The 26,850-nt window shown below is 53.8% G+C and overlaps 1 protein-coding gene across 6 annotated transcripts in view; it reads left to right on the top strand.

Annotated features, from left to right (window-relative positions):
- Positions 1-5,348: 5,348 nt before the first annotated feature.
- Positions 5,349-26,850, top strand: part of Itpr2 (inositol 1,4,5-trisphosphate receptor type 2) — a 323,374-nt gene continuing 301,872 nt past the window's right edge. For 2 of the 6 annotated variants that reach the window (XM_060384489.1, XM_060384488.1), the window contains exon 1: positions 5,350-5,737. In XM_060384489.1, the coding sequence (XP_060240472.1) occupies positions 5,646-5,737 (92 nt within the window). In that variant the 5' untranslated portion in view covers positions 5,350-5,645. Of the gene's footprint in view, positions 5,738-24,821; positions 24,917-26,850 lie in introns of those variants that run through there. The other 4 variants (XM_060384487.1, XM_060384484.1, XM_060384485.1 and 1 more) reach the window with 3 other exon arrangements.

Here is a 26,850-nt window from a genome sequence, read left to right as displayed (position 1 = left end):
AGCGGCACCAGGCCGTTACGAGCAAACCTCACGCTTCCTGACTCGGCTCTGACGCACCCCGCACACAGTGCTGACTGGCCTTTCCCTCCACGCCTGGCCGTGCGCAGCCTCCAGAAATGCCTTCTTCCCCTAGGAGTTCCTTTGGCCAAGCTCCTCGTGGGCACGTGCAGTTTCGACTTCAGTCTCGCACCAGTGTCCCTCAGGGTGCCTGGCACATGCTGGATGCTCAGTCAATATTTGCTGAGTGAGTACATGACCACAGCACCTCTCATTTCTTAGATAATCAGTCTTAAAGCAGTTAAGCCGCTCCCAACTGCCTGCTCTACAAGACGCGCTGGGTAGATGGCAGCACTTCCGCCTTGTTTCTAGGCCAAGCAAGCACTCACTGGCTGTGGACTGACTCAGCTGAGGATGAAGAGTAACACCAGGGAGGCTCTGTGGTTATTGTTCTTGTCTTTGAGACAGAAAAACGGGCAAGGGCATCTTGGGGACGTCCAGCATTTGCCTGACTCATGGTTTTCAGGCGTCAGAATCCATCATGAGGGAGAAGCCTTGCCAGAGAGCAAGGGGGGACCCACAGGGCTCTAGACTGCCAGGCTGGCCCCAATAAGCAGCTTCTATTGCTAGACCTCACTTCCTCCCTGAACAGCACCAGCTGCTGGAGACCAAGCGTTCGGGGTGCTGGGGCTTCTCACATTCAGCTGTGCCATTGAGTCGGGGAGAAAGAAGGCCATTATTTAGGGGGAAGAAATGAGCGGATATTCAGGAGTGGACAGTGTGACTCTATCTGATGAAACTGTGGCTGGTTATAGCCACAGCAGACAGAATCGTGAGGGGGCAGGCACTGACTGGCACAGCTTGCCGGGCTGTGTGGCAAGCAGCGGTGAGGGGTGGAGGGTCACGTCTCAGCTCACTCTGTCAGAAGAAAATATTTCTGCTGACAAACAGCGGGTTCCCAAGTTCCGCCTCCTCATGAGACCAGATCCAGAGTAGGATCTCCTAAAACCAAGAGCCCCAGGACAGGAGTCCAGGTACCTAGGGTAAGACCCCTTCGTCCTGAGGTCTCAACACCGCCCACCCTGCTTCGACCCACACCCGAAACTGAGGCCAAAACCTCGGTTCAGTGGCTGCACTTGCCTGGAACGTGGTACCTAGAAATAAGCAGCCCCCAAACACTGATAAGGTTGTCACGGAGAGCTACATTCCAGTCCTGGCTAGCTTCTGCTGAGACGGGTGGATTCCAGCCCTAACAGGTCTCACGGATTTCTAATTACACTTTTTCCATCTGGACGTCTGGAAGGGTGAGATGCTGGCTCAGCAGGGTGTGTGAGACAGGCTGTGTGTGGACAGGGTGTGTGACAGGGTGTGTGAGCAGGCTGTGTGTGGACAGCGGTGCCTCACTGTGGAGAGCACAGAGGTTCTCCTCTCCCCCCACCCCACCCCCTGGCCGTTCTCCATTCTCGGCTCTCCTGTAACCAGGGCTGCCTTTGAACTTGCTCTGTGGCTGAGGGCAGGAGGGTCACCTGGGTCCCCCTGCCTTCCCGAGTGCTGGGATTACAGGCCCCTAGCAGGAGGCCACATTTCTGCAGCTCTGGGGGCAGAACTAGAGCTCGGCACTAGGCAAGCACTCCCAGCTGAGCCACACTTCCTTATGATCTGAGTTAGTCAGAAAGGTCAGTGAAAACCCAAGAGACCATCTCAGCCTCTGGCCAGGAACTCTGCTCAGCGGCAGGCCCTCCCTCCTCCTCTGCCCTGATCTCCGGTGTCTTTATCAGGTCTTGTTTGAAAAGCCTTTCACATGACTTCCTTTTGACACATTTCCCAGGGAAAAGTGTCATTTTATTGCTGTATATTTCTTTCTGTTTTTTCATTTAAAACAATGTTCTAGTGGACTAAGAAAACAGAAAAAGAGCTGCCCACAGTTTTTATCATGTAGGCTCCTTTTCCATTTGCTGTCTTCTGCCATGGCTGGCCTCCTGCCTCAGCCTCCTGAATGCTAGGATTAGAGGCCTGTGCTGTACTAACTAATGCATCATAGCAAGTGCATAAGACAACGTAGAGATATTATTTTGCTTTTTATTGTATTTATATTTTTGTTTTTTGAGACAGGGCTTCTCTTTGCAGCCCTGGCTATCTTGGTACTATGTAGACCAGGCTGGCCTTGAACTCCTGGAGATCCTCCTGCCTCTGCCTCCTGAGTGCTGGGATTAAAGGTGAGTGCTTGGTCATCTTGCTTTTGAATGTCACCACGGAGATAATTTTACATTATTACATCTTCTTTTGAAAAATGGTATGTGTGTGTGTATCTGTGTGGGTGTGCACATGAGTGCAATGCTCGAGAGGCTCAGGAAGGCAATGGCTCCTCTGGAGCTGCCTGACGGGACTTAGGTCTTCTGCACGGGCGGAATGCACTCCTAACTGCTCAACACGCCTGGCCCCTATTTCGCGGTCACAAGTCCCCGAATCTCTAATGTGCTGTTCAGCTCTACAGTGCAGACACCTGTTGTGCCCCGGATCTTATGTGAGTCCTGGGGACCCAAACGCCTTTCCTCCTGCTTGTCTGGACATCTGCTTACCAGCGGGGCCATCTCCTCCGCTTCCAGCGCACCTTTTAACGAGCCGGAAGCCCAAGGGCTGTCCTTGAAGCCTTATTGAGCAGCAAAACACGTAGATTTGGCACAGCATTGGTGAAAGAGAGTGATTAGTTGACCCGACATTCCTTCTGTTTCTCATAACCCCACTACCCAGGAAGCCAGCTCTATGTGTCAATTTGTATTCATTGCAAGAGAGAGACGAGAGGAAGTCGAGTCATGGTCCCCCAGCGACAGCCAGCAGCTTGCACACCCTTTGCTTGGGTGACCCAGGCTAACCCTGTCCTGCCGATTCGGGACTCTTTCTGGAAGTTTGTTGTTGGCCCAGTCCATCTCTGGGCACACGACTCAGAGAGTACTCTCTGCTTGGTTTGCTGCCTCTGTAGACTTCTGGGGCCGTCGACTGCCGCTTTGGCTGAAGTGATTCACAGTGTCGGCGGCACAGGAGATGGTTACTCGGAGCCTGGTGCTCACAGCATCCAGTCCTCATTACAGAGAGTAAACAAAAAAGTGTTTATCACTTCATCATTCTGTTATTTCGATTGCTCTGTGGTACTGCAGACAGGCCTGTGCACTTGTGGTCACTGCTCGGCCACTGAGCCACTGCCCCCTGCAGTCCTCAGGACACCATGAAAGGAGAAAAACTTCAGTCTGTGATCACACTCTCAGGGCATTTCCAGTGTGAGTCACCTGCAGTGACTGTGGTTCTGTGGGCACCGTACTTGCTGTGGAAGAGGGGGGGAACTGAGCTCCAGGGCCAGGACCCATATAAAAGCTGGGCGTGAATCCCATTGCCAGGTCTTGGATACACGAGGACCCGTGACAGTCAAGGCCAGTTAGTTATGTGATGGTAACGTCAGGTGCAGTGAGAGACCTGCCTCAAAACAACACACAAACAAACAAACAAACACCCCAAATTTCCCCTACAACAGCACAACAGCAAGGTGGAAAAGCAACTGAGGAAGACATCCTGATGCCAAACTCTGACCACTACTACTGTATAAACACGTCAGTACATCTGCGTATATCTGTACAACACACATACACACACACTTACAGAGACGCCCAGATGCAGACACACACACATAGAGAAACACAGACACACAGACACAGAGATGCAAGCACATAGACACAGAGAGAAACACAGACACACAGAGATACACACACAGACACACACAGACACAGGCAGACACATGCAGACACCCACCCTCACTGCATGCAGAAATAACAAAAGGCAGGGTGGGCGGTGTTGAGACCTCAGGACGATTGAACGGGTCTTACCCTAGGTACCTGGACCTGCCCGGGGCTCTTGGTTTTAGGAGACCCTACTGTGGGGTGAGGCTGGGCTCATGAGGAGGCGGAACTTGGGGACCCGGTTGACACTTCAGGTGTTTGTCAGCAGAAATGCTACAGTGTGTTGTCCCGGTGGCCCCGGCTTTGTGTGAGGAAAGCCTCGGGGTTCAGGCTTTGTGTGAGGAAAGCCTCAGGGTTCAGGCAGGCGATTGCTGAGCATCCTCCGGGTGTCAGCACGGACGCCACACAACACTCAGCGTCCCTGGATCACGTGCGCGCCATCCCAGGCCCACCACCGTGTTTCACCAGGGCCATCTCCTGGCTGTCCCCAACACTAACGATCTAGACAGGACGACTCCTATCCTGTCCAGCACCTCACCGATCTACCGTTTTCTGTGGACAACAAGGCAGCTCTGTGGGGTGGGGCGCGGCTCGCTGGGAGCCGAGCCTCTCCCTGCCTCCCCACAGCCCTTGCTCTGTGCTCACAGCCCGGGCAGCACCTGTGGGCTTTAGCGGTCGCCACCGCGGTCGCCTCTCTGTCTTGCGCAGGGCGGGCCCTCCAGAGGGGGACAGGGGGCCGCCCGCGACTCACGGCCCGTCTCCAGCTTTACGTATTATAGCCTGCGGGGCCACAGAGGCCGCCACCCGATCCCGGGAGAGGACCCACCGCCACCGGCCCGCAGCTAACCAGCTCGGCCCTGCTGCGCCCTCGGGGGCCCTGCGGCCGCTGGGTGCTTTCAGGCGGGATCCACCGGAGGGAGCGCCCTCCCCCTCCCCGTCTCCTTCATCTTTCCTTTCCTCCCCCTCAAGCATCAACTCTCCCACCCAAACGTGCATCCGCCCGGGCCGGAGCTTCTCCCCGTCGAGGGTGGCCAGCCCGCCGCGGCGCACGCTCACCACAGCGGCCACAGTTCCCCGCCGCGGCGTCGGCAGGCCGGAGCTCGCCCGCGGCGCTCGGGGTCCTGCCCTCTATGCTGGCTGCACCCCTCCCCAGCGCGCGTCCGCAAAGACCGGGGTGCTCTCTGTGCCCTCCCCTCCTCTATCCCCTCCCCTCCAGAGCGTCGCTGATCGCCTAGGGGCCGCCCCTCCAAGATCGCCCCGAGCCCGGGGCGGGTGTTCCGGGTCAGGCCCCCCGCGCCCCAGCATCGCTGCCCAGCTTGGCTCCCCAGCCTGGGTCCGGGCGGCTTCCGAGTGGCCCGCCCCACCAGGAGCTGGCTCCGCCCCGCCCCGAGATGGCCCCGCCCCGCCCCCGGACATGGCTCCACCCCCTCCGCCCCTGGAGCTGGCCCCGCCCCACCCCGCCCCGGAGCTGACACCGCCCCCTCCAGATGGCCCCGCCCCGCCCGCGGAGCTGCCCCCGCCCCCGGACCTGGCCCCGCCCCCGCCCCGCCCCGCCCCCGGCCGCCCGGGCGTGATTGGCCGCGCGCCCCCCTCTGGGCTCCTGCCCGCCCCCTCGGTCGCCCGCACCTCCACCTGGCGCGGAGTCCCCCGAGGGGACCCAGGGGCTGCGCTCGGCGCGGAGGGGACGCGGACGGAGCGCCGGCCGGGAGGAGGAGCGAAGGCGCGGGCAGAACTTCGCCGGGAACAGGAAGCCCGCGGCGCGGCAGGGGCGGCGGCGGCGCTCGGGGCCGGCGTCCCCGGGGTGGCTTCACTCGCCGCCGCGCGCCGGGGCCGAGCCGCCCGGACCCCGCGCTGCCTCGGCCCGCGCCGGCCCCGCGCGCCGTGGAGACGCCGGCCCCGGCCTCGGGGGCGCCGGCCGGCATGTCCGACAAGATGTCCAGCTTCCTCTACATCGGGGACATCGTGTCGCTGTACGCCGAGGGCTCGGTGAACGGCTTCATCAGCACGCTGGGGTAAGCGGGCCCGCGGGGAGCCGGCGGGAGGAAGTGCGGCCGCCCCGGAGCGGGCGGCGGGGGCGGCCCGGGCGCGGGGGCTTCGGCGGCCGTCCGGGCGCGCTGAGGCCGGCGACCGCCCCCGGCCGTGCCGCGCCAGGGTGCCAGGCCCTGCCCGGCGGGGAGCCCCGCTGCAGTTCCCGTTCTGTCGAGCGCTTCCTCCAAGAGGGCAGGCAGTCCGCGCGCGGCCAGGGCCCCGGCCGTCGTCGCTGCGCCCGGCCGCGTGGACGTGGAGGCTTTGCCCGGCGAGCCTCTGCGCTCCCACCTCCCGGGCTTAGCCCGGGGAGTCCCCGAGGTTCGTCCACGCGGGTGTTGGGGGACGTAGTGCTCAGCAGTGTGGCAGAGCCGCAGTGACTGCCCTCGCCGGTCGATTAGCCCATGCGCAACTACCAGCGCCCGGACGGGCGACAGGCTAAGGGCCCGCACAGACCCTGTTTTGGACGGTCCCAGGTCGGACGTGGACAGTGTGTGGAGCAAACGCCGGAAGGGCTGGGGTCGGCTCCGGGCGGCGGAGCTGTCTCTAGGTTTTGGAGACCCGGAGGTGGAGAGCGAGAGAAGGGGCCGGCTCAGGAAACAGGGGCCGTTTGTGTCCAGAGCCAGAATGCTGCCCCTGCCCCAGGCCCCCCCCGAGCGTGGGCTCCTCCGCTCTCGGAAACTGTAGGCACAGGAGACCAGCACGGAGGCCGGTGATTTGCAAGTGGAGCGTCCTCGCGACGTGTCCCATCTCTGAAATAGCGCCGGGATGCCTGGCAAGGCAGAGCCCGAGGAGAAGGGGGCCTCGAGCCTGCTGGCCTGGGGGCGCTTGGCGTCTGATGGGACGTCCCCATAGCCACAGTGTCCAGCGCTCACAGAAGTCATCGCTGAGGTCCCCTGGCGCATTTTCTGTCCTGTGGTGGTGATGTTAAGGCGGCCTCCGGGCGGCCCAGGGGTGCGGCCTTCAGTGTGTTCTACACGGGTTAAATCTTAGGAAGGCAGGCAGGTGGCGAAGCGGCCCCTCACTGGACACAGGCTGACACCTTGTCTCTGACATAGTACTCTCTTTCAGTTTGGAAATACCTAATAGCATTTAACATGAAATTACTGATTATCACACCAGTGAGCATCTCCAAGCAGCCCCGCATGGGAGATGCCTCCAGAAAATGCCTGGGCTTCCGAGCAGCCTTCACTTCTAAAGCGAATGGGCCCGCTGATTTTTATTAACGAAAGTTTCAAAACCTGGGATTCTGTCGTGTAAAATAATTTTTCAAAATTCTGGAGTGAAAAGTTTCAACTGTTTGAGAAATGATCACATTTCATTTTGTAGTGGATTAATTAGGGTCAGTTTCCCACTATAATATAACAAAATTCCGAGGTTATCAGGGTTAAGGTGGAAAGTTTTTTTCTCACAGTTTTGGAGGCTGAGTTCACAGTCTGTTGCTGTGGGGACCAGAGTGGCGGGTGCCCGTGAGCAGGGGGAGGGGCCGTGAGCCGGGGGAGGGGCTGGGCAGGCTCCCAGTGGCTCAGTTTACTTTCTGTGGTGTGTGTGTGTGTGTGTGTGTGTGTGAGTGAGGGTGTGAGTGAGGGTGTCTATCTCTGTGTTATTGTGTCTGTGGGTTTGAATGTGTGCATGTGTGTTTCTCTGTGTTAGTGTGTCTGTGAGTGTGTGTGTCTGTGGGCGTGCTTATGTGTGTATGTATGTGTGTACGTATGTGTGCATATGTGTGTGTGAGTGTGTGTGTTTGTATGTGTGCTTTATGTGTGTGAGTGTGTGTGTGTCTGTGTGTGCTTCTCTGTGTTAGTGTATCTATGAGTGTGTGTATCTGAGGGCATGCTTATGTGTGTATGTGTGTGTGCATATGTGTGTCTGTGTGAGTGTGTCTGTGTGTGTTTGTATGTGTGCATGTATGTGTGTGTGAGTGTGTGTATCTGTCTGTGTGTGTGAGTGTGAGTGTGTGTGAGTGTGAGTGTGTGTGTGTGTGTGTGTGTGTGTGTGCTGCCCATGAGGAGGCCACAGGCTGTGCTGGAGAGTTTTTGTCAACAAGGCTTAACCAGAGTCACCCAGCGAGAGGCACTGTCCTCCGAGGAGCGACCTGTGTCTGACTGCCCTGTGGCCGTTTTCTTGGTAAGGGCGTGGAGCCCTGTGTGCGGTGCCAGCCATGGCAGGCCGTCCTGTGTGGACCGAGCAGGCCGAGCAAGCGTGGAGAGCTGGACAGTGCAGCTTTGTCCACTCTGGGATTCAGTTCCCCCCTCCAGGCTCCTGCCCTGAGCGCCCGGCCTGGCGTCCCTGGGATGGAACTCGTGAGCCAGGGAAACCAAGTGTCTCCCGGTGTTCTGTCACAGTGTCGGGGAAGCCCGCTGAGGCGGAGGCCCTTCTCTGAGGATGAGGATGCTTCAGCAGCCCGGGCCGGCAGGGTCAGCAGGCCTGCGGCTGCGCGGTGGGGGACTTAGATCTGTATCCTGAGGACGGTCATTGCCTTGCAGCTTCCTTTCACCGTCTCTTTGTGGCTGTGCAAGGTCAAACTATTTTAAAAGGTTTTTCTTTTTTGCTTAAAAAAATTAGCTTTATTTTGGTATTTTTCCATATGGCTATTGTTTTTTTCCTCCCATTCTTCCTCGTTCCTTCCCGTTCCCTCCCTCCCTTGTGCCCTTTCACCCTCCTTCGTGCCACGTGTGATCTTTTCATGCATGGTTTCAGAGTGTAGGAACCAGAAGGGTGTTTGCCCACACCAAATGAAATATTTTCTTAGAACTATTTTATTTTATAATGTTTGCATGTGCGTACGCCTGTTACCACATGTGTGCAGTGCCTTCGGAGGTCAGAAGAGCCTGTTGGGCCCTCGAGAGCTGGAGTTTCAGACAGCTGTGAGCGGCCATGGGGGTGCTGGGACCCAAACCCGGCCTCTGCAAGAGCAGGCGCTTGACAGTCCAGGAGCCTCACAGGAGGGGCTGGTCGTTTGTAGGCTGTGACGGCAGAGCAGGCTTGGTGGGTGGCCCCTCCTTGTTACAGTGTCATTGTTAGGGCTGTTATACTGTGGTTGTTAGGCTATGGCCACAGGGAGCAGCAGCCATGGTCCCTCTCTGCACTGTTGCCCACTCACTCACAGGCCTTCTGTATCATATGCCAGGTGGAAACTTCCTGTGAACCGCCTCGCTCTTCTGTCCCTTGCGTCTGTTGTCTGGGCCTGCTGCTAATTGGTACATGACCTTGTTCATATCACGTTCTTTGCATGTCAGCCCCAGCTTTCTTGTCTTGGAGACTAAGGACACTAGATCTTGTCCTCCCTCTCCCAGAATAAAACTGAAAAAGTTGAGCACCAGAGAAATGAAAATTTGGTAAAATGAAAATGTGCAGCGCAGGAAAAAGTCAGTTATATTTCCATGTGTACAATTGCACAGTTTCTTCAAGGGCTGACAAACTGCCGGAGTGATTAACAGTGGCTCAGCAGCCCTGGGGCTGCAGTGCTCAGCCAGACTCATTTGTTCCACTGGAGATTACAAATTCCAGGGAGGAGCTAAAAATTAGACACGGAACCTCTGGTTTCCATTTTAGCCCTCGATCCCTCTGTTGCTTTCAGAAGCATGATGGCATTGACACGTGAAATCAGGTGGGCTCTTGATGAGAGCCGACTTTACACAGCAACACAGTCATTTGCCAAATTTGCCTACTTTTAATGTATATATATATTTTTTCAAACAGGGTTTCTCTGTGTGGCCCAGGCTGTCCTGGACTCACTCTGTAGACCAGGCTGGCCTTGAACTTAGAGATCCGCCTGCCTCTGCCTCCCCAGTGCTGGGGTTAAAGGCGGGCACTGCATCCAACTGATGTTTCTTTCCTTTTTTAAAATTTTCTTAATATTTTTATAAATTACAGTTTACTCACTTTGGCTCTCTGCTGTCAGGTCACCCTAAGGGTCTCCTAGGGTGACAGAGGCTGGGACCCTTATGTTTACCTCCTGCTTGAATTTGGCCAGTTCAGCTAGCATTTCTGTTCATTTCACGTTTAGTGGTGGATGTGAGCCGGGTCACAGCACTTCTAATCTGACTCCATTCCTCCAAGAATGGCCTTGAAAATGTGTATTTATTGCTCCAATCGTGGCCCCTTTGGTATCTGTTTTTCAGTTTTATATTTTGTATTGTTGTTTTGTTTCTAATGCTGAAGAGAAAGGATCTCACTCTGCTTTCTCAGGCTGGCCTCTAATTCAACAGAGGCTTTCCCATCTCTGCCTCCCAAGTGCATGTCCTACCTGATTCCTGATTTTTTTTTTTTACTTTCTCCGAAACCACCTTCTTCTTTTTCTTCTTTGCTGTTTAAATATGTGTAGATTTCATTTGTTTCTTTAAAGAATTTATTTTACTGTTGTTCACGTAATGTTAAACATTTTGCTCTCATAATATTGAAAATCTCTGCTACAGATGTGTAGATAGCCTGGCTTCTCTTTAAAGATTAAAACGATTTTACATTTCTTTTGTATGTGCCTGTGGGTGCCTACATGTGTGCCCGTGCGCCACGTGCATGCCAGTGGAGACCAAAAGAGGGCGTCAGACCCCCAGGAACGGGAGTTACAGATGGTTGTGAACCACCATTGGGTGCTGGGAACTGAACCTGGGTCCTCCGGAAGAGCAGCCGGTGCTCTTAACCACTGAGCCACCCTTCGGCCCTGGATGCTGTCTTACCCAGAGGCCACTTCCTGACTGCCCCACAGCTTGCAGACTCTCCGCAGCAGGAGCTCAGTAAATGGCCGGCCTTCTCATGGGCCCACATTTTACCATGCCTGGGTACGCTTGTTCCCTCTGGATGTGCTTGTACAGCGGTGAGGAGATGACAGAGATGTAGACAGCAGACACGCTGCATCCCAGACACAGGGCACGCTGTCATAGACAGCGGTGGAGGAAATGGCCATGACTGTGTGTGACAGCTCTACAGGGCAGTAACTGCAAATTTCACTTAGTCAGTTAGCAATTAATATGTTTTTTGAGACAGGATCTGTACTGTCTTTAAGGATTCTTTAGTTTCTTATTACCCCTTATGATCAGTACCTATTTTGAAAAGTATAAATAGAGCATTTTCCCAGTCACTGTCAGTGGAGGAAACCTCAAACGAGGGAACACGGCCACGATACTCCTCAAGGCTTGGATCCTAGTTGCATTAATGTTTTAAAGTGCAGCATGGAGAATGCTTGTCTGGCAGCAGTGCTGGGCGGTTATGAGCTCTGCGTTAGTTTGTTAGAGTGAATGTGCGGTGCCTCGTTTAAAGCCTGTTCCGGCAGGTAATTCCTGGGCACGGCTCCCTGGCTGCGTCAGCAATCTTTACGCTAAGCAAAAGATTGCTGCTGTCTGAGTCACTGCCTACAGCCGCAGCTTGTGGGGGACTTTGTTGGTATGGGAGTGAAATCCGGGAGTGATAGGGGAGGAGTGCTTTAGTTGACTGTTTTTTAAGTGGAGGGGTGAGCGTCCTCCAAATTGTAGCCAATAATTAGTTTAGAACAGCACGAGAACATTCACAGATGTCCGACTGAGGGTGAGTTAAAATAGCAGGCTGTCAGGATAAAAAATCTTTAGTAATGAAATTGAAAATGTGCTGTCAAGAATGGCGTTCATAAGAGCCAGGCTGGTGGCGCACGCCTGTAATCCCAGCACTCGGGAGGCAGAGGCAGGTGGATCTCTGTGAGGCCAACCTGTTCTACAAAGCGAGTCCAAGACAGCCAAGGCTACACAGAGAAACCCTGTCCTTGGAAAAAGAAGAAGAAGAAGAAGAAGAAGGAGGAGGAGGAGGAGGAGGAGGAGGAGGAGGAGGAGGAGGAAGGAGAAGGAGAAGGAGAAGGAGAAGAAGAAAAAAAAAGAATGGAGTTGATGTGACTGTTCTGATAAGTGCTTAAGTCATTCATTCATTCATTCATTCATTCATTCATGTCACTGTGGGTGGGTTGGGCTTCCATACTGAAGATATGGTGTAAAGCCTTATTTCAGAGGCTGGCTCTCCTTGCCGGGCTTGTGGTCTGACACTTGGTGAGACCTGTGTGGGTACAAACACAGCCAACCCTGTGTTCTCAGTGCTCACTTTGTGTCTTATTTTTTTTTTTAAAGATTTATTTATTTATTATGTATACAGTGTTCTACCTGCACGTGTGCCTGCATATCAGAAGAGGCCACCAGATCTCATTGTAGATGGTTGTGAGCCACCACGTGGTTGCTGGGAATTGAACTCAGGACCTTTGGAAGAGCAGCCAGTGCTCTTAACCTCTGAGCTATCTCTCCAGCCCCCATCACTTTGTGTCTTTTGAATCCTTTTGTGTCCGGCACCATGCGATTGCTGAGCCAGACGGAGCTCTGTGAAGCCGGGTGGGTGTTTAACCAGTAGCTGTGGACGTTAACGGAGGTGAGGTGTGGCCCGGAGCCGTGGGAGGCAGTTCCTTCCAAATGCCCCAGAAGGTTCGAACCCTGTCTCAGGCAGTAGAAGGGACCAGGGTTCTTCCTCTCTGGCTGGGCTGGCCTGGTTGAGTGGCCCTCCAGGAGGCACAGTGCCAGCTCAGCTGGCAGCCTCACCACGGTGGATGGACGTCTAGGTCACAGCACACCCACGGTCAACGGCATTGACTGGGACATTGTCTAGCTTCATTTTTAGAGAATCAGTGGACTTCTGTTGTTATCACTTTAATAGCTCTAAAACTCCCCCAAATCAGTGGACTTCTGTTGTTATCACTTTAATAGCTCTAAAACTCCCCCAAATCAGTGGACTTCTGTTGTTATCACTTTAATAGCTCTAAAACTCCCCCAAATAAGTGGACTTCTGTTGTTATCATTGTAATAGCTCTAAAACTCCCCCAAATCAGTGGACTTCTGTTATCATTGTAATAGCTCTAAAACTCCCAACACAAAGTTGGATGTTGTTGAGGCGAGCAGAGATAAAGGAAACTCTTTGCCCTGTGGAGGGCTTTGAGCTTGGTTCAGGCTGGCTGGGACTGCCTTGAGGGCGTCCCCGCTGTTGAAGTGTCCTCTGGGTTCACAGACCTGTGGTGATGGCTCAGGGACTCGGAAGCTCATCGGGAAGGACGCTGCAGTGATCTGGGGACTTCTGGACAGAGCAACAGCCCTGTGGTTTGGGCTTCTACCTGTTCCTCAGTTCTCTACCTCCAGTATTGGGTGGTTGTTGCTTTCCTGATAAATTGTCGCTTCTCTGGAAGCTTTAAAAGTAGAGACAGTTTTCATCTAAAATGATTTTTTTTTTTTTTTTTTTTTGTAGAGTCTCACTCACATTGTAGCCTAGGCTGGCCTGGAACTCAGTATGCAGAGCAGGCTGGTCTCAAACTTGGAGTCATCCTCCCGAGTGCTGGAATTATAGGTGTGCACTCTCACACCTGACTTACAGTCATTGTTATTATTTTTAACTCAGTTTCGCCATCCCTAGCCTTCCTGCTTGGCTTTGCTGTTTTAGAGTGACAAAGGTCAGAGATGAATTTGGGGGAGTGTGAGGGAAGTCAACGCGTGTAATCCAAGCTCATATCTAAATTCTTAGAATTTGGACACATGTTCCTGAGGTTCCGTGTGAAGTAAGATGTTTGTCACTGTTACAGTATCAGCGGAAAGGCTCTCTCTGTGCTGATGATCAAACACCTTGTCACTGTGGAGATCCACGCCTGAGCCCCAGAGAAGTCTACCTTCTGGCTGCTACAAAGCCATCTCCAAGAGCTTTCCCTGCATAGCAACTCGTGCTGGAATGCTTCTGGGCACAGTGGCGTGAGGAGATGCTGGCTGTGTTTGTGGTTGATGGAGACTGGTACAGAGCCCCAAAGGAACCCTGACTCTAAACAGCCTGAAGAAGTGAGGGGGTCTGGGCCCCTCTCCCACTAACCTTCTGTCCTGCTTAAGGTTGGGAGGTTGGTGGAAGGGAAATAGAGGTCTAAACACCCCAAATAAAGTAGAGTTAAAAAAAATTCCACTACAGGTGGCCTTCCACTGCAATAGGGTTTCTCTGTGTAGCCCTGGCTGTCCTGGACTCCCTTTGTAGACCAGGCTGACCTCAGACTCACAGAGACCCGCCTGCCTCTGTCTCCCCGAGTGCTGGGAGTAAAGGCGTGCGCCATCGCGTCTGGCTCTAACTCACGTCTAAGTAAGTCAGTGGCGAGCCTTGCAGTGAGTTGAGTGATGCCTTGTGGAACAGTGTGCAGGGATCCCTCACACTCGGCTCTCACCGCCGGATGGGAAAGAGCTGAGGGCGCCTGTCTGTCACACCGCTCTGCTGTCCCTGGGTAGAGCTGAAGTGCTGGCTGACTGGCTTGTGTTTCTCTCGCTCTGTTGGTGGTGAACAGAGCCATCCCTGGCCAGCTCAAGAGCAGGAAAGGCCTTCAAGGAAGAAGGCCCTCACAGTGAGCCATAGGGACGCAGAGATGAGTGGCCGTGGGGCTCCCACAGAGGGGCCTTCTCGTGGAAGAGCATCGTGAGCAATGGACACGGTCTACAATATAATTTAATTTCCTAGTTCTAGCATGCTGTAATCCTCTGTGATAGATACGTTAAAATGTCTTACTAGCAGAAATGTAAGTTTGACGGCCAGGTATAGTGGTTCCGTGTCTTTATTTAATCTCTGCACTTGGGAGGCAGAGACAGGAGGATCTCTGTGGGTTCAAGGCCAGCCTGGTCTACATAGTGAGTTTCAGGACAGTCAGGGCTATGCAGAGAAACCCTGTCTCAAACTAACTAACTAACTAACTAACTAACTAAAAGTTTGAGATGAAAGACATTAATATGGGAGTTTTGTTACATTTCTTGGACATTCAAATGCAGTTGATGAATATTGTACCTTGTAAAGACGCACTTAAAAAAAAAACCCACCTCAGCTGCCTGGATCCCCAAGTGCAGAGCAACAATCCAAAGCAAGTTAATGATTTAGAGACTGGGCTCTTGTGTTTGGAGAGCGTTCAAGGTCATTGCTAATATCAGGGACATGACCACTTAAACATTTACACTGCAGGCTGCTTTTTGGCTTTGGTCATGTTTTCTAAGAGGGTGATTTCAGGTCTGGTTCTTTGCAGCAGGTGGAGAAGGCAGTGGAAGGGATTTTGTCATTCTTAGGATGCTACGCAGTGACTGGAGACATTCTTTTAAAGTTCAGTGAGTGTGTCCAGGGCTAACGAGAGAGGGCTTTGACTTGTCTCTTCCCCTGTTCACCTGCCACTCGTGACTGGCGCCTCATCCCTGTTTTGCTCATGAACCCTTGTTGCCTGTTGGGGGAAAATCGAAGAGCTGGAAGAGCTTGAGCCTAGGTCCTAGTCCCTGGAGATCCCCTCAGGTGTTAGAGCACCGCCATGTTGGAAGAGTAGAGAGAGCTCTGCAGGCCACTGGAGGCTCAGAACTGCAGCTCTTCAGCTCAAGTGTCGTGGAGGAATTTTGGCGGTGGTCACCCGTGAGGTTAGTGCATAGACACTTTCTGGAGAATGGACCATGACCTCTAGGTTTGAGCCTCAGCCCTGGAAAAAGAAAAAGACAAACAGGAGAATAATTTGGCATCTCTCAGATCTTCAAAATAGGAGCAATAACACGTGCCCTTATTTTCAGTTATTAACAATCTCTGCGTGTGCACGTACACACATTTGGTGTGGAGGCCAGAGGTCAGCCTCAGGTGTGCTGTTGACCTTGTCTGTGGTGCCTGGGGCTTGCTGGCTAGGCTTCACGTGGCTGGGTTGCTTTGAGCTCTGGCACTTGGGTGACCAGTGTTACCCCCATCGCTTATCTCCAGCCCTGCTGTGAGATTCTAAAGAAGGATCAGCGGTGCCATAGAATCTGAAGCGTCAGGTGTAACTCAGTGCGTGTTCGTATCAGGCCCATCAGTCGTTACTACAAATTCTGCTTTCCCTTCTTTCTGACTAGGAGAGGGCCTGGATTTGGGGGTCTCCATCCCCCTCCCTGCAGACCCCTCTGCTGTCCTCCCCTCAGCCTGCCATGGCTACACACTGTACCTCAGAGGAAGAGGAAGGCCTTTGAGGAAGGTTTAGCGCCTCTCTCTGAACAGGTGTTTGGAACAAGGGCGTAGGAAGAACGTGTCTTGGGCCACACAGTTGAGGCCGTAGTGCTAGTGTTAACGGCAACAGGAAGTGGACCTGTTCTCCACACACGCTCAAGTCCTGTCTGTCTCGCATTCACCCAGGAAAAGGCTGCCCGCAGTGGGTAGCCAAGGCCAGAGAGGCTTTTCTCTATCAGCTCCAGACAGTGTTCAGCAGCAGAGTCAGATTTTGATCTCCAGCAGTCGGGTTTGCTGCAGAACAGTCTGGGTCAGCTCTGGGACAGCTGGGTGGTCTAGCGGCCTGAAGGCTGGGCTCAGGGCAGAGGATGCAACATTGTAACTGTTCACATTATTCAGTGTTTTTACCGGTGAAGACCTGGGCGGCACACGCTGCCAAGGAAAATGGATGCAACATTGTAACTGTGCGTTTACTCAGGGCTTTTACCGGTGAAGACCTGGGCGGCACACGCTGCCAAGGAAAATGGATGCAACATTGTAACTGTGCGTTTACTCAGGGCTTTTACCGGTGAAGACCTGGGAGGCACATGCGGAAAACCTGCTAGCTCAGCAAGGAAACCGGATTTTCTGATTGAGATACAAGACACCTGTTCACACCTGATTCTACAACTGAACCGCTAGCGCTTTAGAAATCTCTGTGTCATTCTGCCTCGCTAGTCTCCCTTTCTCTTGATCTCCTCCTAAGCAAGCGGTCTCTTTACTCTCCTTCCTAGAATTGTTGCCGCTGCTTCTGTCTCCCAGGGCTCCTTCCTCAGAGACCCTTCCAAGCCAGAAAAGAGAGCTCTATGGAAAAGCTGATAAGAGAAGGTTCTAGCTCCTCCCCTGCACCTTTGGCAGGCTGAACCAAGTCACTGTCATGGTGTGCGTGTGTGTGCGTGTGTGTGTGTGTGCGTGTGTGTGCGTGTGTGTGCGCGTGTGTGTGGGCTCCAAGCCCAGTCAGTAGGGGCCGAGCCATTTTACCTTCACGGTTTGGCAGCTTGAGGCCACCAGCTGCCTTTGCCTTGGGTCACCGAGCAAAGCACACAGGAACTCTCCCAAGCAACTTGCCTTAAAAGTTGCAGGGACTGCCTTCTTCGGCATTCCTGTCTGGGAGGCTTCAGAGGCCCAGCCAAGCGACGCCCTTCAGGACACACCTAACTGCCTCTGCCGAACGGGCATCTGTTTAGACGTCTGTAATTCGCTAACGGTTAGGTTTCTTATGTAAAATATCAACTGTCCTGTGACTTACCTGGCAGCAGCTGCAGTGGGGACAGAGCCGCAGGCACTGAGGGGGCGAGGCCTCTGCTCAGTGTTTCACTTTAGAGCGGGGAGTTTGAACAGCCGCCACTGTTTCAAGGGCTTTAGTACTCCGAAGACTAAACGCATGGATCTGAATGAACTCCTTGCTGCCGTCTGCATAAAACCGTCTCAGTCTGATTTTGGGCTTTCCGTGTTCCTTGCTCTAGCGCTCACTCGGGCACGCACCTGCTTTTCTTCTTATTTGCACAGACATTCTGAGAGCCCCGGCCGCCACCCCACGCTTTCCCCGCGGCCTGCCAGCTTCCTGCCTGCCTGCACGCCCGACGGTTCCTCACAGGTGTCAGCTGGGACTGCTTTCTCTTCTCCAGGCCGTGAGCACCCTTCATGAGCGACAGAGTCGCGGGGCAGTCTCCAAGTGCGTCACGTGTGTGTGCATGTGTGTGTGAGGGTGCGTGTGTGCATGTGTGCGTGAGGGTGCGCCTGCGCATGAGTGCCGAGAAGTGGATGCCAAGTGCATTTCCTCAGTGCTCTCCACCTTGGCTTTGGAGATGGAGTCTTGCAGGACACCCGGAGCTTGGTGATTGACTAGACAAGCTGGTGAACTCAGGCATCCTCCTGCCTCCGAGTCCCCAGTGCCAGACCGCAGGCACTTGCTGCTCTGCCTGGCTGTCTGTGTGGGCTCCAGGGATTCAAATTCAGGCCCTCACGCCTGCGTGGCCTTACCTGTAGGGTCGCCTTCCCAGCCTGGTTCCATCTCTGTGAGTATGGGGTCGTCCTTGTTGCTCCCTTTAGATCTAAACAGAGGGCAGGGGCTACACGTGGCTTGTCCACAGCTACGCCGCCAGGGCCTCGCTCTGTCTGCCGCTAGATCCTATCCAAGAGATCGACGCCCGGAGGATGTGCTTATGGCCGAGACTTTCGCCTTAGACAAATCTGGTTTCAAATTGCGCCTCACAGCATAGAGAAGCGATTTGACCCTGACACCTAACATCCTTAACTGTAGACTGGGAGGCTGTTGCGAGGTCAGCAGTGGTCCACACACATAGAACAGGTCGACGGCCCAGGCTATTGGATCTTGAGGACGGCCGCCCCAGCCGAGCTGGGCTCACTCTCCAGGGTGCTGGCCGCCCGGCCAATCGTGCGCTGTTTGCTTAGCAGGCTGTTCAAAGTCACGCTGCCTTATCAATTATTTGTTTTGGTTTTGATCTTTCTTTCTGCCCTATGCCGCTAGCGTGCCTTCCTACCCGGAGGGTGCCGGGCCTGTCAGTTCTGGGTCAGTGCTGCAGACACCTGGCCACGTGGGGGTGAACAAGAACTCGCTTGCTCTGTGCACACGGCCCTGCTTCCGTCCGCCCGGGCTGCTGGCCGGGAGGGGGCCTCGGTACCGAGCCGCAGTGACCACACCGCAGCCCGCTCCCAACCCGGGAGCCGCGCTTCTCAGCCGGGGCCGCCTCTGCGGTCTGAGCTCCTGAGCTCCGCTTTCCCCAGGAATTGGCTGGGGAGGGGCTGGGGGGAACCCCGTGGTCGGCTGTAGGTCAGTGACTTTGATGCCTCCTTTTAAGGTGGGATGAGTTCATGAAACAGTTTTTCTAAAAGAGCACATTGTTGGCTAAGCATTTAATTTGAGTGTGTGTGTGTATATGTCTATGTGTGTGCATGTGTGTGTATGTATGTGTGTGTGCATGTGTGTGTATGTATGTGCGTGTAGGTATGTGTGTATGTGTGTGTGCATGTGTGTGTATGTATGTGTGTACGCCTGTGTGTCTGTGTATGTGTGTGTGCGCGCATGAGCTACGAAGCAGGGCCTGGCCTCTTTGCCCTTGTCTTCCTGGTCTCTCCAGTTCCGAATGGTACTCCTCGGACACCCAGTCTCCTCGCACACCAGCCAAACGCTCCTTCTTGCCTGTCTAAAATCTGAATTCCAAGAGCGTGGCAGTGGGGTTGCTCGGCGGCCAGCTGCCCCGCGGAAGTGCTGACAGAAACCTTGCTGAGCAGCATCAGTTTTAACAGACTCAGAAACTTTTAAAAAGTTATTCTTTGGAGAATTTTGTACACAAGTGCTGTGTTTACATAATTCCTACTCCTCTCTCCCTCCTTCCGTGTTCCTCTCACATCCATGACCTCTTCTCTTTTAATTAGTCCTGAAGCTATGACCGGAAGCTCCCACAGGAAGCGTGCCCAGCACTTAGGGCTGCATTCCCTGGATTTCTGGGATCTAGATTTAGACACGTAGCCACAGCGCAGTTTTCTTCCCCGACTCCCAGGCTTTGAAGATACAGTTGGGCCAGTTTCTGTTTTGGTTTCGTATTTATTTACTTACTTAGTTTTATCTTCAACAATCAGCGGAGTTTAAAGCTGTACCCCATTTCCTCTCTTTATTTCTTGCTGTAGAAGGGGAAACACAGGAGGCTCGAATGATGCTCTGCTACCGTGATCCCAACAAGCCAGTTAAAGCTGCTGCCAGAGGCTGGGGTGGCTCAGCGGGCCAGAGCTCAGGCTGCTCCCGTGGAGGACTGGGCATGGTTCCCAGCACCACACACATGCTCAGAGCCACTGGGCTCTTGTTCCTGGGATCCAATGCCTCCTCCTGGCATCATGGCACGTACAGGCCACGTATTCATGTACACAGGCAAGCCCTCACACGCTTAACATAAAAATAGGTAAAATTTTAACTTGTAGATAGCCAGTTATTTCTGCTTTCCAAATATGTCCCTGCATGGATCCGCACAAGGTAAAGCCAGGGACTTAGGCTGGGAGAGGTGTCCGGCAGGGCCCTGGGGCGTGCCGGCTGCCCTGGTTGGGGAGCTGGGCTTGGTTCCTGCGCACACCCGGCAGCCCGCCACTGCCTGGCCTCCAGGTCACCAAGGCGCTGCGGCAGTAACTTACCCTGAAGGCGGGGACACTGGGGGAGGAGATGGGGCTGCCTCCTGACTGCTGCTTTGGGCTGATGCAGAAGGAAAGTAATAAAGAACAGCATCTGTGGGACACTGAGTCCAGGCTGAGCTTCTGGGACTCCTTGCACAGACCTTCCTCAGACAGAGAGTGGAGCTGTGAAGCCTCCTTATTCTTCATGCTAATCCCCGTGCCTCCTGGCAGGAGATGCCACCAGCTTTCTCAATTGTGGCCTTTCAGTGACAAAGTCCTCAGTGTGCAGATGCACAGTTGGACGCTTGCCTGTCTCGCCCCGTGTGCACTTTCTCAACTACTTTATAATTACGGCTGGCCTTAGTACTTAATGCCCACAGCTAAGACAAGTTAAGTGAGGAGGCTGCAGTCTGTACTGGGTTAGCAGAGGCTGGTTAGCTTACGACGCCCCGGAGGCGTGCCGGGGACGTGACGCAGAGGGAGGGCTGTCCCTCTCTTGACTAGAGTTTTGGTGGGAAATCTTCACAGTGATAAGGCCAATGGACCTAAAACAGTTGCTCAAAGGAGATAGTGTAAAAAATCTAATGGGTATATTTAGTTCAAAGGCCACTGAACTATGGGCAACAGACCAGCCTTTCCCCAGGGCTGGGCGCTCCAGTTGGCTGTCCAGCACAAAGAGGCCAGCCCTGAGACAGTACGCACACAGCGAGACCGTGTCTGGATGTAGCTGGGTGTGTTTATGTGTTTGTGCACAGATGTACATACACCTGTAAGTGACTGTAACGACTGGAGAAGAGGCAGAAGAGGCCATCAGCTTGAGAGTGGGGGTCCTAGGAGCTGGAAGGCAAGGTTCTGGAGGGAGGAAAGGCAAGGGGGGAGGGCTGTGATTGTATTTAAGTTAAAAAAAAAACACTGAAAGGAAGGAATGTGAGGGTGGGGGGCTCCCGGTGAAGGCCTACTGTTGAAGGGTCGGGTCGGCGCTGGTCTGCACTCGTGTGCGTGTGTGTGTGTGTGTGTGTGTGTGTGTGTCAGGTGGAGGCAGGAGGAGCCTGGGCCCTGCAGCCAGCTAAGCAAACCAATGAACTTCAGGTTCAGCGAGAGACACTGTCTCGAAAACACATTGGAATGACATGGGGGGAAGATATTTGACTCTTCCACACTTCACAGACCAGATTGAAACATGTATGCTGTGTACCCCTCCCCCAGCCCCCTAGGAGAAGTGAAAGCCAGACACAGAGGAAATGATGAGCGCATGAATTACAGGATTCAGTGACGGACGGTCTCCAGGGGTGGTGTTTTCCTGACATGTCTCCAAGGGTGGAAGATTATACAGTCTTGGAGGGAATAAGGAAAGCCCTGCCGGGCTGGAGGTTTTCCATCAACTCGACACAGGCCGTCCTCAGAGGAGAGAACCCCAGTGAGGAAGTGCCTCCAGAAGACCAGGCTGTGGGCAAGCATTTTCTTAGTTCGAGATTGATGAGGGAGGGCCCAGCCCATTTTGGGTGGTGCCACCCCTGGGCTGGGGGTCCTGGCTCCTGTGAGAAAGCAGGATTAGCAGGCCAGCAAGCAGCCCCTCATGGCCTCTGCATCAGCTCCTGCTCCAGGTTCCTGCCCTGACTTCCCTCAGGGATGAACAGTGGAAGTGTAGGCGAACAAACCCTTTCCTCCCCGGGTGCTTTGGTCCTGGTGCTTCATCACAGCAGTAGTAACCCTGACTAAGCTCCGCTAACCCTAACCAAGCACAGCCTGATTGCCAAGAAGAAGGAAGGTCTGGGGCTGGTGTGCATCGGGGCAGTGACTGGTGAGGCTGACAGTAGTGATTGCTGCCTTACATCCCTGGCTCTCATTTCAGGAGGTTTCAGCACCGGCTGGCACTGGAGTGAACTTGCCTTCAGCAGCTGAGAAGTAGGAAGAGCAACAGGAAGAGCCATGTGTCTGTGTTTCCTGGGAAGCTGTCCTGAGGCTAACAGCAGCAGTTTCCAAGTCTCTGTGAAGGCTGCTTTGAAAGGACAGCCAACTGGTGTTTCTTGTTTTCTTTCTGAACCAGGCGAACTGTTTGGTATCAGCTTAGAGGAATAGCATCTTATAGATGAAAAAAACCAGTGAGCAGCAGAGAGGAGTTAAGGCAGGGGCAAGCTCTGACCAGAGGGACGCCAGCACGTTCCTTCTCCTTGCCTTCCTCAGATGTGAAATTCTAAAATGAGGAGTACAACCTCAGAGAAGACTTTACCATCCCTTTCCCCAGTGGCCCGCTAGAGTCTTTAACTCTTTCCACGCTGCAGTTCGCCTCTTTAGTTCTGTTAAATTACAACGTGGAGCAGTGTCATGCTCGCTCCTAATTCCAGCCTGTGGGAGGGAGGAGGATCAGGAGTTCAAGGCCAGCCTAGCCTGAGCTACATGAGACCTGTCTCAACTCCCCCCACGACATAGATAAAAATTAAGAAATACATGTGTTCATATTTTTGTGTAGGGTGTGGAGACCTTCAAATTAAGAGAAAAGAAAAAATATGTAAACCCTTGTGCAGACAGTAGCAGTGGCCCTGCAGAGCACAGACAGGCCTTTCAGGAAGATGAGGGTGTAGCAGCCCGTCCCTCCTTTATCTTCTAGAGATGGCCTGCTGGTCACCCGTGTGAGCTCGGCAGTTTCCGCTCCCTCTTCTCCACACCCCTCCTACAGGGCTAGAATTTGAGACATTCTTCCACTCACAGAGGGTTAAGGCAGCCTGTTTTGAGCTTTTAGTTTTACTTTCAGAGGAAAACTGGAGTGGAAGGACCCAGCTCGTTAATATGCTGTAACAGACAGCGCTGGCCTGCACTGGGCTCACTGGGCAGAAGAGGCCTCTCTGCTGCTCACTGAGATCAAAAGAGTAAATTTGTGTTAAGAATTCCAGTCAGGCACAGCAGCGTACACTGCAGCCCAGAGCCTACACCTGGCTTCTGAGCAACATGAGATAAATCTGGGCGAGGACAGAAATAGATTAGTTTTTAATTTTAGTTTCAGTTTTTGTCTGTGGCTTGTTTTGGAGACGGTGTCTGACATGGGTGCAGGTTCTTTTGGGTTCATTGTGTAGGTGGGCCTTGACTTCCTGGTTTCCCTGCCTCCACCTCCTGCTGGGATGGTAGTACCAAGCATGACTTAGGAATGGTTGAAGGCCTCTCGATCCCTTCCTTGACAGTCAGAGGTGTATCTGTGGAATGACAGCGTTTTGTTCTTGTTGATCACGTGTGTTCACGTGTAGCTGTTGGGAAAGGCTGGCAGGCCGGGGAAGGATCTTGCTTCTCAGCTCGCACCTTCCTGGCAGGTCGCAGGAGCACTTGGGCCTGGGCTGCCTCAGGATAGTTGCCTGCTTTAGCTTTCGCGAGGTTAGGCCCATCCTGCCCGGCTTTCTGGAAACACACGTGGCTTCTCTCTGTGGTGACTGTGGGAAAGGCTCTGCAGCTGCCAGAGGTTTTTCTGGCCAGGGAACTTCTCCTGCCAACCGTTTCCTCTAAGAATATCTACCTTTCATGTCTGCTCAGCCAGGAAGTGATAGTCTCGTGTTCTTTGCTGGTTTGAAGAAGGCAGCGTGGTTGAGGAAGGAGAGGGAGGGTGCTTAGCTCCAGACCTAGATACCTACCTCAGTGCTCTGAAGATTTCATAGCACAGAAGTTTCTGGCTGCCTAACTCTGCCCTGTTCTGTCTGGGCACTTTCACTGGTGATTTTGGAGCTCTCCTTTGCCAGCCCTGTCTAGAATATATAATATCAAATATATGGTTCTTTCCTGGAGAACCAAATATATGATCTCCTGGAGGAGATCAGGCTGCACGTAAGTCTGTAGGCATTTCTGAATTAGTGATTGACTGGGAGGGCCTGGCCCGGCCTGGCTGATGCCACCCCAGGAAGGAGGTCCCGAGTTGTATAAGAAAGCAGGCTGAGCAAGCCAGAGGCAGCAGCTTCACAGGCCTCTGCATCAGCTCCTGGCTCAAGGTTCCTGCCCTGTTTGAGCTCCTGCCCTGACTTCCTTCAGTGATGGGCTGTGGTGTGGAAGTGTGAGCCAAAGAACCCTTTCCTCCCCGTGTTGCTTTTGGTCAGACTGTCTCATCACAGCAATTGTGACCTGACTGGGACGGCATCCAGAGTACCGGGTCCTGTGGCAGCTCCGTGTATGTCTGCTGTCCATCATTCTGTCCCGGCCACTGCTCTCCCGTCCGTCCTTCCTATCTCCCGCTCACCTTCCCCTCTTCCTCCCCACCCGCCTTATTAGTCCAGTCCTCCCCTTGCTAGGGCGAATGCACGCATGGGAACAGACCTCGAAGAGCAGTGTGCACACACGCTCAGCTTTAATTTTCTTTAAGTTTTATTAAGTTATTTTATGTGTCTGAGTGTTTGCATGCACATATGTCTGTGTGCCACACATGTGCCTGGTGCCCTGGGAGGTCAAAGGAGGAGTTTGGATTCCCTGGGATGGGAGTTATGGATGGTTGTGAGCCGCACGTGGGTGCTGGGAATCCGCCCTCCGTTCTCTGTCAAAAGCCAGTGCTCTTAATCACTGAGCTGTGTCTCCAGGCCCAGCCTGCTGGGGTTTCAGTATCAGTGGCTGAGTGTGTCTTATAACAGACCGACCGACATGCCTGCTTCCTGCCTCCCCTCCTTCCTTCCTTCCTTTCCTGGCTCAATTCCATCTCGTTAAGTCAGTGAAGTGGTTGATTTCTGCAGAGCTATCCAGAGCAGGGCAGCTCCCTAGATCGTGCTGGGTTCCTAGGCTCTGGGTGGCAGAGACCCTGCTGTGGGAGCTCGCTCTGGATGTAGGCATTTGCCTTCTTTCCCTTCTCTGCACAACTGTTCAGCCCTGAGACTGGGGGAGCACACGGGGAGTGGGGGCTCTCGTGTGTAATTTTTATGTGCCCTGCAGAGGACTGAGGTTATCGCCATGTTGTGAATTCTCATCTGCCTTGGCTTGTAAGAAGACCTGGCCTTCACTTCACGGCGTTTGTCTGAGTCTGACATTGTGACACACTCAGAGTTGCGTGAGGCCTTTCCAGTCCAGCGTCAGGAGCTCAGGTTGGATTAAGGGGTGGCTCTAAGTGTTGCTCTCGTGACACAATTCAACTTCCTGTTTTTAGGAGGATGCCAGCTAAAGAAGTGTAGGGGCAGTTTCTGCATGCCGGGCAGCTCATGCCAATCACGCTGAGTAACCAGCATGAAGAGCACGCATGGAGATGCATGTAGTGGCCCAACTCCAGCTCTCAGGAGGCAGAGGCAGGTGGATCTCTGTGAGTTTGAGGCCAGCCTGGTCTACAGAGCGAGATCCAGGATCATGCTGGTTGATGTTTGGATTTTTATCCAAAGTGAATGAAATCAGTGCATTTGGAAGATCCTGGTTAATACCAGAACGAAGAGGGAAAGCTGAGCTGGGCTCGGAGAATGCACATCTGACCCCGCACATCCTCACACTCTACGTCCAGGCAGCAGTGCAGCCAGGCCCATCACTCTGCCCGGGAGGGGGCAGGTCCTGGGGCTCAGGTAGACCTCTGTGAGCAGAGAGTGTGCACCCTCGGAACACCACAAAGCCTTCGAGAGGTTCCACACGCATCTCTGTAACATACAAAGGCAGTTTTTAGGCGCTGGCTGAGCAGCTGCTGTGTGAGGCGCTCTTTCGGAAGCAGGGTGTGTGGTGGAGGGTAAAACAGGCTCGGCGTGGGCCAGAAATGGTGGCTGGAGGCAGGCCACCCTCCTTCAACGCCAGCAGGTCCGTAGTCTCATTCTTGTTCTGCAAGATGGTGGGTGACCAAGGGTAAGACGAGAGCGGACTGTTCGCAGACACCCCACGTCATATGCTTCACTATGTGGGTGCGTCATTACACCGTGCCTGCACGCTCAGCGCCTAAAAGCGGAAGTGAGAAAATCGCAAAAGCTGGCACTCATCTGGCCTCGCTTCCGCCCTTCCTCCCCCGACTGTAGCCCTGGAACTCACTCTGTAGACCAGGCTGTTCTCAGACTCACAGAGATCCACCTGCCTCCGCCTCCCATGCTCTGAGATTGAAAGCGAGCATGGCTACACCCAGCCCCCAACCACTCTTAACATTTTGCTGTGTTTCATTAAAAGTTAGTCATCGTGTGTGTGTGTGTGTGTGTGTGTGTGTGTATCTGTAGCAGGTGCATGCAGGAGCCCTCTGTGACAGAAGAGGGTGGCGGATTAGTGGTAGCCTGAGCTGGAGTCACAGATGGAGCTGCCGAGTGGGCGATCAAAGGCAGGTCCTCTACAGGGGAGGAAGCTCATTCATCCACGGCTGCTTCTCCAGCCTCTGTGTTTTTACATGTGTGCATGCACTTTTAAATAATTCATTCTTTGGCAATGTATGTGCAGCCCTTGGCTGCTCCCCTCGGCTGCTCCCCTCGGCTGCTCCCCTCGGCTGCTCCCCTCGGCTGCTCCCCTCGGCTGCTCCCCTCGGCTGCTCCCCTCGGCCCCTGTCCCTGTTTCTTCTGCCCAGTGTCGTTCCTTGTCCATCCTGTTACGCACTGAGCCAATCAGTGTTGCCTGTGTGTAAGACTGGGCTGCGCACTAGGGCTGCACCTCTGTTTCTCAGCACTGGCCACCTGCCAGAAGCAATCAGGAAAGGGTGGGGCCCTCGAGCCCACCCCCTCCCCATCTTTGGAGGAGTATCTGCCAGTTTGCTCCTAAGCCTGTTATGTTAAATATACACAAGCAACTCTGCTGGTCGGTTCGTGCTTGTCTCCACAGCAGCCCAGAGGTCAGGCATTTCCCGTACAGGGTTTAGCTAGCTCAGCTGCGCTTGGTGGTTGCCAAGGTCATGGCTGATCTGACAAGTTTCCCAACTTAATATGTCCTGGTCTTGCCACAACTGCATCTTTCCATGAATCTAGGACTCTCAAGAAGTTTCTGAGTATTCGGACTGTAAATATTTCCCCAGTGTTCTGTGCAGTTTGTGAGTGTAAATATTTCCCCAGGGTCCTGTGTGGTTATGAGTGTGATG

The sequence above is a fragment of the Meriones unguiculatus genome, chromosome 5 (genome assembly GCF_030254825.1).
Source record: "Meriones unguiculatus strain TT.TT164.6M chromosome 5, Bangor_MerUng_6.1, whole genome shotgun sequence".
Lineage (NCBI taxonomy): Eukaryota > Metazoa > Chordata > Mammalia > Rodentia > Muridae > Meriones > Meriones unguiculatus.
Note: the sequence above shows the minus strand (reverse complement) of the source record. Positions and strands in the feature narration are given on the sequence as shown.